The 12,526-nt window shown below is 46.2% G+C and overlaps 1 protein-coding gene across 2 annotated transcripts in view; it reads right to left on the reverse strand.

Moving 5' to 3' along the window:
* Positions 1–11,458, reverse strand: part of DGKD (diacylglycerol kinase delta) — a 55,539-nt gene extending 44,081 nt beyond the window's left edge. The window contains exons 1-2 of one of the 2 annotated variants that reach the window (XM_058030760.1): positions 11,298–11,388; positions 9,644–9,705 (exon numbers count right to left, since the gene is read on the reverse strand). Coding sequence is in view for 1 of the 2 variants with exons in the window: in XM_058030759.1 (XP_057886742.1) it covers positions 11,298–11,447 (150 nt within the window). In the remaining variant the exon portion in view is untranslated. Of the gene's footprint in view, positions 1–9,643; positions 9,706–11,297 lie in introns of both variants that reach the window. The other variant, XM_058030759.1, reaches the window with a different exon arrangement.
* Positions 11,459–12,526: the final 1,068 nt, after the last annotated feature.

Raw genomic sequence — 12,526 nt, forward strand, 5'->3', positions numbered from 1 at the left:
CAAGATTAGATAACTGAAAGGCAAGGCCTAGGAAATTTCTAACATTTTAGTATTTATCTTTGGTCTTGAAGAACAGCAACTTCCTGCAGAAAAAAAATCAGTTTATGGCAAGCAATACACAACCCTCCCCCCAGCTCATCCCCTTTCAAAACTTGACATTTAGGAAGAGCAATAATATGGTCTCAGATTTCTCCTGTCAAAATGGGTGCAGGGTGCAGGCCTAATCCTGAAATGACAAAAGAAAAGTTTTGCCACTGACCTCAACAGGAATGGTTTCAAACAACTCAGAGGACTTAAAAAAAGAACTTGAAAGAAAGAGAGTCTTGTGCTTCACTGTTTCCCCTTCCGGCATTGTAAGAACAAGAAGCCAAAAGATTAACAGGAGCTGTTCAGAAAACCAGCAAGACACAGTTGTGTTTTTGGCAGCACTGCTCATCTGAGGTGTCTCTGCACCCAGTAACCCTGTCAGGTGGTCAGACACAGCGTACACAGATTAAGTGCTTTCTACACTGACAAGATGAGTGATTCTACTAAAAGTTAGGAAGGACCACGTCAGATTTCAGCTCCTTTCAGATTACATCCCTTGTTCTCCTGCACACAGTAGCGCTCACCAAGTGAAATGCAGGAGCAGACAATCTCTTCCTGAAGCTTAAACCTATTGCCCCATTTGGAAGTAGGGCTCTTGATAAAACTGATTTCCTAATCTGGAAAACAAGCCCCATTAGCCAGACTGAGGGTGACTATCAAGCGTGTCCAGCTGTCAGGCTGGCAAGTGTCCCTCGGCATAGGGAGGCTCCAAACCATGTCTGATAGAGACAGAGGAACAATGCAACTCATTTCACTGCTGAGATCATAACATATTCTTAGGGGCAGTTACTCAGTGCAGCATATCAAAAACAAGAATTAGGCTTCAGTGACACATCTTTCCAATGCAGAAAAAGAACTATGTACAAGGTAACAGCACAAAGCTATCTAAACAGCAACTAAAGAATCCCAAACCTGAAGCCCCCAGCATGTGGATTTCTCTGTTTATCATGTATCTCCAGAATGTAAGAACTTTAGGACACACATTGTTTCTATTTGTATGCACCACAAAATACTGATGCCAAACAACAAATAATTGACTAAACAAAGCACTAAATGCAGGGAGGAAAAAAACAAAATGCAAAAGTATATGCGGAACTGGGCTATCTTTATAGATGCTTACAAGGCAATTTTAGAGGCAGCTGAACCCCAGGGACCAAACAACCTCATCTAGTCACTGATTTTGAGTAAGTCATGGCAAAAATGATAGGAGTAGGTCTGCAGGCACTTAAACATGGCCATGCCATGCTAGGGCAGTACATATCTGAGGGCTGTACCTTGTGGTTTTAGTAGATTGTGTAATAAAAGCTCTCCGTGGTCATAAACATGAAACAAATTAATATTTAGAAATCAAATTAAACACAGTAAATCCAACAAAGAAACTACAGGAATAAATCTAACCAGCCCCATAGAATAAGACATGAAATGTCAAAGGGTAGGGGTTAACAAGCTAATCTGAGAGCAACATCCTTCCACCAGACAGTGGTCACACCCTGGAAATGAACTCTAGGAAGCTTGGAGGGGGGGAAATCTGGATCAGTAAAGCAATTCTAACAATGGGACACTCAGCTATACAGATCTATAGGGGAGCACAAGGTGATTACAGGTTGCATAGTCTTGTCTGGAAATTCTACTTGAAAAAGTGAAAATTGCATTCAGATTTCTTTCACTGGTATCAAAAGAGCAAGACATTATGAAACTCACTGCAAAAAAAGGACTCCACAAGAGGAGAAAAAGAAAAATAAATCAGAGCTGGAATCAAATGTCAAAATAGAAGCTGGGGCAGTGAGTCAGAGGCCCACTAACAGAAGCTGAGCACTAAGCTGAGGAAGGGGTTACAGTACAGACCTTGTAAAGCCACACGGGAAAGCCTAAGAAAACTCTCCTAACAACCATCCTCCCAATTCTCCTCTGTTGTAACCTCCAGCCCTGCTGAATGAGCTGAACTCAGCAGTGAGAGACTGAGGCAAGCACAGCTGACAGCTCCTACAGCCTCCCTGCAACTCCTGAGACAGCAGAACCCAGGGCACAGCAACCTGTCCATGGAGCAGCTGAGATGCCACTGAAAGAGGCAATGCAAGCTCATTCCCCAGATCCACAGTAAAAAATAGAAGTTGGTATCAAATAAATACTGAAAAAGCTTTAAATTGCCTTGGCACAGATAATTGGTCAAACACTTCATTCTTCATTAGTTAACACTGCAGCCAATAAACAAAGAACAGGTCTTTGAACCAGCTTCTTTCAATACAGGTTCAGCTGCTACTCTTATGAATGGCTCTCCTAAAAGGGATGCACAGTCACAGACCTAAAATGAACAAATTACCAAATGAAAAACAATTTGAGAGCACACAAAAATGTATATGGGGAAGGAAATACAACATATAGCAAATCAATTCACAGCTCCTTGGTAAAATGAGCTCTGTCAGAGAGCTCCAAGAAAATACTAAAACAGATGAATATTCTGGTCAGCTACCTAGGAGGGAGAATGAAGAACACACCAGTACACTGATGCAGGATGAGTTAGGAGCTGGATAACTCCTGGCACACTAACTGCTTAAGCCTCAGGACACTTTCCATAGGCTCCCAGCATCCTTCCCAAACACATTTATCACAAGAGGGAAACTGAGCACAAAATGCCAGTCAAACCACAGCAAAGATGGAAGATAAGGGCTCAAACCCATCCACAAGGATAACTAAAGTCAAAAAGGCAACAGTTTAATAGCTACCTGAATATTTTGGAATGGAATAAATTTGTAAATTTGTACTAATTAAATGTGAACTTTGTACATTTAAGGACAAACATGAAAAGTTCGACTGTTATTTTTTCTACCATCTAAAATTATATATACATGACTACATCCCTTCCTTGGGCATTTCCCCATACACAAAGAATGTCAAAACTTGCTACCTGCTGTAAAACTTTCTTAGACATGCCTGTCACAAGCTATGCACCATCACCACAGAATCCCCAGCCTGAACTCAGAAGCAGGTGGCTCTTCTGCTGAGGCACAGCAATAGAACCTCATTTGGAATCACAGCTTGTACACAGAACCCTCTAATGCTGCACCTGTACCCCCACAGCTTCAGTCACACTCTTACTCATTCAGAGAGACAAGTTACTACCAAAAAACCATGTCTAAGCCCCCCCATCCACTTCAGCAGTAGGCAGAGGAGCCAGGCACTCACCATAGCAGGCTGTCAGGGCCATTGGACATGCAAGTACCAGGCTGGGGAGTGCAACCAGAGCACACACACACAACCAGCATGAGCCCAGAGCAGTGGATGTATGGGAAAGCACATGCAGAATACAGCTGGGGATCTCATCCTACACCCACAACCACCCATCCTTCCCACAGCGCTCAACGTCATGGAGACCTTGGCTGAGTAGGAAGGAAAAGTCAGCAGAGAGTACCAGTAAGAGAACTTCGGGATATGGGAAAGTGAAAGTTATACCTTGATGAGGAAAACTGAGTTCTTTGCCCTCCTTGTGCTCAGGAGGCAGAAAGAAAGACAGCCTCCTCCCACTGTGTCTGGATTCCCATCACCTCTGCTACTGAATTCTGCTAGGAGCCTTGTTAGGGACTGGCAGATGCAGAGCCAAATCCTCATCCTTTTACTTCAACTGGTATTTAAATAGGATGACAGCAGAAAGCAGCTTTTGGCCATCAGCCATTTAATTAATACTTAGGTATCTTAGAATTTATTTTTATCCCATCTGTAACAACTGTCGTAATCAGATTTTCCATATTTATGTATTAAACAACCTATGCTTTTAAGTTTTTTTTTCCTCATCTATTTAACATAGTTTTTAAAGGATACTGCAAAGTTTTAATTTGTTTTTCCACTTCCCCTGTTTTAATGTCCTGCAAATACCTTTGACCATGCCAAAGACTTCTTGATCAGCAGCAGCAACAACAAAAAAGATGAGCACAGCCCTGGGAACATCATTTTGCTAACTTTCAGCTGAACAGAACAGAAGGGGTTGGTGTGAGGTCCCAGAATACTGATTTTAATAAAACCTCAGTGATAGATCTACACATTCCAGACAGTGCTCTGCCCTGCCACAGCTGAGAGCAGTTCCAAGAGCAGGCAGCTCACCGTCCCTGTTCTATCAGACACATTTCTGTTGTTCAAAGACCACTGAAGGCAGCTGTCCCACAGAGTGAGACATTACCTGGAGCTTGCACCACCTGCCTAAGTCCCCAGGCCTGGGGATGTCCTGGGTGACTTCTTGCATTTGATACAACTCTGCACCTACACTCTCCCTATAGGACACTGCAGGTGGTATCACCTTTCCTCACTAGAAAATTACATGGATAAATTTATTAAAGCCTACAAGTCTCAAGTGCAATGTGCTCAATATAAGCATTATGTGATTAAGAGGGGATTTCCTTTCTCAAAAAAGGCAAACCACAACATCAGAACAGTGATCAGATGTAAAACTTTTCAACTTAGCAACAAAATGGTGAGGAAACAAAAAGTTCTCCTATAAAACCAAATGAAGCAATCCTGTAACAATGAATTGCCTAACTGAAGTGGCAATGTTGCAGCCATCAAGCCAACCTTTTCCTCTTTGGATGAGAGGAGGGCAGCCAGCTTTAGACCTCCTCCTCCATGTAAGTGCTCTCATGTCCAGGAGTGGTCCAGGGCCTGCACACTGCAAGCTCCAGACCCCGTGAAGCCCTGCCCTGCTGCTGCAGAGGTGCAGCACTACTGAACAGGGCATGCACTATAAGCTCATTACTTTCTGAAGTGTTTTATATAAAACGTGTGAGGAAGGGCCACAAACCACAGGAGCTGCTGTGGAACAGTGCTGCTGCCTCAGCTACCCCTGGATGACCATCCCACAGGGCTGCAGTACCAACAGAAGCACCTGAATATAAATTGTTAGTGAAACAAGAAGCAATAACCACTTAGTGAAGAAAAGGCAGGGAACAAACTGTTTCAGTGGAGATTTAATAAAATATTCTTTAAATAATGGTTGGTGCATTTGAGATCTTGAAAAAACATGTTCCAAGAGGAACACATGTTCACTTGGGACGTAGTGTGCTGTGAAATTTCCAGTGGTGCTGTGCCAATATCTAGGGTAAACCTTAAGATTTCCAGGAATAGGGAAAGACTCTCTATATCTCATTTGTGCTTTCTCTTACATATAGGTATAGCTGCTATTTCAGAAAGAATCAGACTGGATTTGAAATTAAAGAAGGTAAAGTTATGCAGTGTCTCACATGGTATACTAGATTTCCTCAACAGATAATCTGGAGATAGACATTTCAGAGTTTTCCTTGATAATCCTGTACTTCTCCAAAGGAAAAACACAACAATTTTCCTGTAACGAAAGGTTTTAGGTAAGGGAAAATACTCTAAATGTTTTAATTAAGTTTTATTTTTTAAAACCAAGCAATCAAACCAAAATATTCAATACCTATGTTTTTTTTTTTTTTCTCCAATTTTATTAGAGAGAATAATTAGAAGGCTGGAAATGTTTTAGTGACGTGGTCTAAGTAAATGCATGCTCTCAAAACATGCAAAAGTTTAATGTTAGCTCTTTAGTTCTTGGAACCTGATCTATAGTTAGAAGGAATGAGAAACGCTTCAAGTGCGTGTGGTTTTGTGCTTTGTTTTGTTGTGCAGTGGGTTTTTTTAGTTTGGGTTTGTTGGCTTTTGTTGTTTTTTTTTTTTTTAACAAGGAAGTAACAGCTGTTGCTTTCATACAACATCCAAAACTCTCCAGCAGCAAGGCAAACTTACAAACCACTGGAAACAGTGCTGGGAGGCTTCCCAAATTGTGTCAAAAGAAGTGCACACAAAACAAAATGTATATTAAGGGACAGAAACATTCATACAGCCTAAAATCCTACCTGTGTCTTGGTGCTCAGAGAAGAAAATAGTGTGTTCATGCTGTGAATCCAAGAAAGTTCATGTCCTTAAACCTGTGCTCAAAATGTTCGGTTTCAGTTCAATCACAAAAACTCCTTTTCAACAGTTCTCACTCTCTTTAGGTGAAGAGTTCCCAGTTTCTACCTGGGTTAATGCATAAACCACCACAATTTTTGACACATGAAGATCCTAAAAGGTCCTCTTTCAGACAGCCTTCCAGAAGGCAGCAAAAAAAACATACAGACATTTCAATATGTTTTAGTGGAAGATGCCACAGACAGAATATTAATTAAGTAATGAATTCCAGAAAACTTCTTTCTCATTTCTTGCTTATTTCTTTTACAATATTGCTTTACTTCTTATCATAATACTTCTTCCAATACTTGTATTTCAAACTAATAAACTTCCCCTTTTCTTCATTTTAATCTCAGGAAACCTTAAAACATTTACCCTCCAGAAATAAAAATTCCACTTCTTTACCTATAAAATGGACATTTTATCTAATAAGCAATACAAGAAGAAACAAAATGAGCTTTATTCAGTTGCCCATGCTGCCCACCATATGTCTGAGGACTCAGTGTAGCACACTCTGGAAACCTGCACAAAAACCTGGAGGAACATTTTGCTTCACCCTGTTTTTGTGCCTTGATCCTGCAGGGTGGCTCCAAGACCTCAAGGCTACTGGTCAGAGAGAATCACAACTCCCCATAGTGCAAAAGGCATCACCTATGTCTGGTACACAGCACAGAAAATGGAGCTGTGCTAGTTCAGTACTGCACAGTCTGTCCACTGCAGCACAAAGCTCAACACCAGTTCAGCTGTGCTGCTTTTCAGGATATAAATGAACTTGACAATTCTCTGCTACCAGAGCCAGACAGCTTCCCAGAAAGTTCAGAGAGCTGCTCACCTCTGTTTGCAACTCCAGTGAGGTAAACACCGCAAACTTGTCTTAAAAAGTTCAAGGCAATGATAAATGCTTGTAAAACTGAAAATATTACAGAGAAATTGAAAGTAAACAGAACTTAGACTGAACTAGTCTAAACAAGAAGTTCTCCTGATGCCACCCAAGGACGCTGCTGAAATCCTGTCTGGTAAACAAACTGAGAGCTCAACATACCAAAGCTGGCAGGCTGGAAATCCCACAGAACTGATGAATGAAATGGGAAAATGGCCTGTTCATCCACCCTCCAGCTTTCTGAGGGTTGTAATGTGAGGCTGCAAATGAAAGGTCAAGTTCAAAGGAAGAAGCACATTTCACTGTCAGAGCTCATAAAAGGTTCTGTGCTCCTTGGTTTCACACCCTCAGCTCCCAGGACCACGTTGGATATTCCTGTGCCTTGGTCCATGCTGAGTGACAGTGAGATGACATTGCCACTTCAGCTGGCTCCAGATGAGGTCTCAGCACTGCTCAGGAGTGGGAGAAAGGTCCTGCTGCTGCCTCTCCTCACACACATCTTCCTTCTCTTAGTTAATTTCATCTCCTTCCTAAACCCTCTCCATTCAAAAATACATAATCTTAGCTGACCAACAGCTTCTGCAGCTGCACCAACAGCAGCCTGAGACCAGAGAAGAGCTAAAAGCAGAGCACTCTGAGGCCTTATGCTGGTGCAAGTCTGTCAGGTCTGTCTGTCAGGTGGCTGATCAAGCACACAATTCAGCCTCTGCTTCTCAGCCAGCTGAGCAAGACCACTCACACTACCTGCTATACCTGATTGTGTGAGGCTTTATTCTTTCCCCATAGTAATAATAATAAAGACTGTTAAACATGCTTTCCTTATACCTTCTTCTCTGCCTCAAAAATTCTTTCTAGCTAAAGGCAAGTAAGTCTGTTAGAACACAGTACTTCACTTTCCAAACACTGAGCCTTCCACTTCTCCTTCTCCTGCCCACTGCCCCACAAGGGACAGGGTTTTTAGCTGAAGGGATGTTATCTGTGATTTTCCTTTAGACCCTGAACATTAACACCTTAGTCCTTAAACATCCAAATTATTCCACTTGCCCCACTACTGTCACACCAAGCTGCTTCAGTCAAACACAGCTGGACAATTGTGGGGCTTTGAGACAAATCCACTGAAGTTCTATGGTCTTGCAAGCAAGCAGCTCTACTTTACAGCATTTCTTAGGAAAACAGATGGCAGGACAAGAAGAAGGAAAACATACCTTCAAAGTGCTTCAACTGCGACAAACAAGTACATTCTGAGGAGTTCCAGGGCACAACAGATTTCACACTCAAATTGTCATAACAGTAAGCTGCCATGGTGATTTAGCTGCACTTACAGGCATAGTCTTAAGCTAACTGCAGCAAAAGATGTGGTCAGAAGAGATTTATGTCCTCAGGCCATAGTAAAAGTCTGCTTCCATCTCTTACTGTCACTGACAGACCTGTCCAACAGCTTCTACAGTTTACAGTAGTCAGCACTCTATGATTCAACAGACAAATTCAGAATTAGGTCTGCCTTTACAAAGGAGGCAAGCTCCTCAAAGTCCCATCAAAACCATGATTACCCACAAAGTTGTCTTTGCTTCTTGCCCTGAGGGCAAGGAAAGAGTATACAAGCAGCAGCATGCAGAAAAGGCAATGACAAACCAAAATGACATCAACAAGCAAGAGAACAAATCAATCCTGAATACCATAATACCTGGGCTTACTTGAAAAATTTGACATGATTTAGTCAAAGGTTTTTGGCAGGTTAACACAAGAAGGCTTAACAGTTGTAGACAATATCTGTTTATAATCCCTGTTCTTAATATGCTTTTGCTTGCATATAGAAGTGGCTGGTTTTGTCTTTTTCCACACACGCTGACACCAGAAGTGATGTAAAACAGGGAAAATTATTAAGTAGGGACAGGATGATGTGTTCTGCTATAGCCAAACAAAAATACAACCCAATGCATCTTTCACCTCAGCATCTCTAACATCTTGCTGTAAGCAAGAACTCCCATTCTAGCAAAGTCTTCGTGTTGCTCTCAACACAAACACCACCATGGAGACAGACTATAGCATCTTTCCTTCCTTTTCACATAAGACCCCTGTCACAAATGGTGTTAAAAAATCCCAAGGTTCATCCAACCTCCAGCAAGCCAAATTCTTAATATTTAGCACTCTGGATACAGGAAAATCTCAAAAAGCTTATATTTTTTTTCACAGCAGATTATCAGACTAGCTTAAGCCACGTGGTGCTACAGCACAGCTGAGATCTGCTTGCTACAGAACACCAGCAGGTTTAGAGGGCTCCAAGGTTTCCTGGTGTCACCAAAAGAACCATCTCACAGCCCAGCCCCACAGTGCCCAGCCCAAGAAGCCCAAGGGGCAGTGCCAGCAGCACCTCACAGATGGAGGAAGCAGCCCCACGCAGTCCTCACATGCCACTGCACTCTGTCACAGGGCTTCCATAACTGGGACCAATGCAGCCAAACAATGATGCACAGCACAAGGATGGCAGGTCCTGTGCTTGAAAGCAGGGCAAACCAGGCAGCATGAAAAACAGCCCTTTGAACAACGCTTCAGACACTGCACCATGCAGAGGCATTTACTCTCCTTTGCTATGAGTACCAGAGAAGCAACACTGAGCTGCAGCACCAGTGCTGAGCGAGCTTTTGCATCCCCACAGCTGCACCGTGCTTGTCCATGCTGCAGAGACAAGGTGAGCACAAGGCAGGTGATGACACAGTAACTAACCTGGTACTTCTAAGCAGAAACACATGACACAACAGTCCAAGAGTTACACAGGAGCTTAGTGGCTACAAAGAAAAATCATGCTGCTATAATAAAAAGAGTACAGAAAAGGGAAATTCCCTATGCATGCTTCACAGCTTAAAGTTGAAGGAAAACTTCACATATTCTTTTACAGTAACAATGCAGAAGAACTACAGTTTTGGTTGTAGCTGCAGAATGTTGTTACTGCCCATAAAAATGGTGTTATTGTTCCAGGATGAGCAACAGAGGGATAAAATATGACTGGGCCAAGGGAACCTGGGTGGAAAGGACTGTTACCTTACCAGGAGGGCAAAGCAGGACAGACAAAGCTGGGAACAAAGACTAACCAGATGTAAGATCCCTGCTTGACCAGACAGAAAGCTAAACATTGCTATTTGGCTACCGCAAGGTAAAACAGCAGTGTGAGATGGGGAAAATTAGGATGCACAAAAAGGATGGGAAGATGCTGAGGGAGGCACCACTCAACGACTGCAGGGAATAATGAGGGCTGCACCTTCCAGAGCAGAACTCTGAATATGAGACAGTGACTTGTGACAAGTACAACAGGACCATGGAGGAGGGAGGTGCTAGAAAGTGATAACAGAACACTGTGACAGGGAGCTATGGCTGGGATGTGCAGAGGTTCTCAAGGCATGGGGATGTGAGGAAGGAGCCCATGGCAACTGTGACATGAGGAAAAAAGGGGAGATGCAGCTTCATGAGGTGAGGATGCCCCTGAGGATTCAAATACCAGGTAAATGGAGCAGCACCAGGGAGTAGGAGCCCAAATCTGACCTCAATGACTCCAATAAAATTACAGGGAAAGGGGGTAAGAAAGGAAAGAAGACAGACGGGGTCCTGCTTAGCCTGGGCACACTGCTCACTGAGCCGGGTAAAGCTCCCTGGCAGGTCTGAACCTGGGCCCTGGGAAGAAGGTGGCCTAAGCTGGGCTGCTGGGGACAGGAACTGGAGAGTTCAGAGAGGCACCGGGGGCAGCTCCAGGAGCCCCTGAGGGCAGTCTGTGGGGCACTGGCAGACTCTGAAGGGCATTTAGGGGGCAGCTGTTAACGGGCACCTGAGAAACAGTTCATTATGGGGATCCCTGAGGGGCAGTTCGGGGTTCACAGGTGCCTGGGAAGCTGTATATAGGGGCTGTTGTCAGGGGGTCTCTGCAGTGGGGGTTGAGGGTCGCCGGCATAACCCGGAGGGATGGTTGGGCTGTCACCGAAAACGACGGGATAAATAAACCTTTCTAACACAGACAATATTTGTTACAATTAAAGATTTTCCAGCCAACAGGGGGAAAGGGGGAAATGGCCCAGTCCCTGAGGGGCGCCTTGGCGGATGTGAGGTGGTCACAAGCAGACCCCTGAGGGGTCGTTGTGAGGGGAGAGGAGTGGGATGTGAGGGGGATCGCCGGCAGCTCCCTGAGGGACGGGCTCGGTGGCAGGCCCCAGGGGAAAGCTTCGGGGGGTCTCTGGCAACTCCCAAAGCGGCGGCCCGGGCTGGCGGAGGCACGGACCGTGCCGGGCGGGAGGGAGAGGCGGCGGCACCGAGCGTAACGCGGAGGCAGCGCCGGCCGCAGCGCCGCCAGGACCCCGAGGCCCTGCCCGCGGCCCCCTCCCGCCGCACGCACCTTCTGGCGGATCTGCCCGGACGTCGAGACTTTGCGGATGAGCTTCTGCAGGGAGCCGGGCTCCTGCTCCGGCTCGCTGTCCGACGACTCCTCGGGCGCGGCGCCGGCGGCCGGCTCTGGCTGTGTCTGCTCAGCCCCCGCCGCCGCCATGCTGCACGGACCGGCGGCGCGCCCGGCGCCCCCTACCGGCCTCGCGCGCGCGGCGCCCCCCAGCGGCGGCCGCGTCACATGGCGGCGGCGGAGGGGCGGGAGGGGCCGGGGCGGGGAAGGGCCCGACCGCCGTAGCGGGACGGTCACGGCCGCCCTGCCCCGCCGCGGCTCCCTGCGACCGCCCGAGCGCCGATCGCAACGGCCCGGCCGTGGCTCCTTGAAGCCTGGACAAAGGTGTTCAGCCCAGCCCTCCCCGCTGAGGCGAGCCCGACAGCCGAGACCGCGGTCCCCATTCCTTCCCATTCTTCGTGGCTACTGCAGCACAGAATCACAGAGTCACTCGGGTTGGAAAAGACCTCTGACATCATCGTGTCCGACCCATAACCAAAAACCATGTTATCAACCAGACCACAGGACTGGGTGCCACGTTCCGTCATTCCTCGAACACACCACCACCTCCCTGCACAGCCCCTCCCAAAGCTCTCCCCGTGCCCCCAGGATTTAATGAAATGCTGCGAGCACACCCTGCTGCCCAGGCTCCACCTGCCCAGCAGCCCCCGTCCCGAAGGGCCCTTCAGGGTCGCTGAGGCCCGGCCGAGCTCGCAGCACCCCCGGCCCGGCCCGGCCCCACTCCATTGGCAGTGTCCAGGTAATTTCCTCCCACCTCTCCAACACCCATCAGCCATGGGCAGTGCAGTGCTCCTGCTGGGATAACACGGAGATGTGTGAGGGGAAAGCGTCTGTCACGAAACCCGTCCTGTCACGTATCTGCTCTGAGCTGTCTTCAAACACAGCAGGTCCAGAGATGCCATCGTTCCCGGAGCGCATCCCTCCTCTCCGGGAGCTGGCGAGCCCTTTGCAAACAGAGTCCCGCCACATCAAAGCCGCGGAGTCAGGAAATTGGATCTGCTCTGCCCCAGCGGTAAACAGGAGGAGCAGGCCACAGGTCTGACTCGGTAGATCAACATAACACCAGAACCAGAAGAAAGGGAAGATAAAAGGCAAACAGTTCTGGCTAGAGACCGATTTTCTGCTGACAGAAGTCAGCATCTGCTGGCTGAAGGGCCAGAGAAAAGTCC

The sequence above is a fragment of the Melospiza georgiana genome, chromosome 10 (genome assembly GCF_028018845.1).
Source record: "Melospiza georgiana isolate bMelGeo1 chromosome 10, bMelGeo1.pri, whole genome shotgun sequence".
Lineage (NCBI taxonomy): Eukaryota > Metazoa > Chordata > Aves > Passeriformes > Passerellidae > Melospiza > Melospiza georgiana.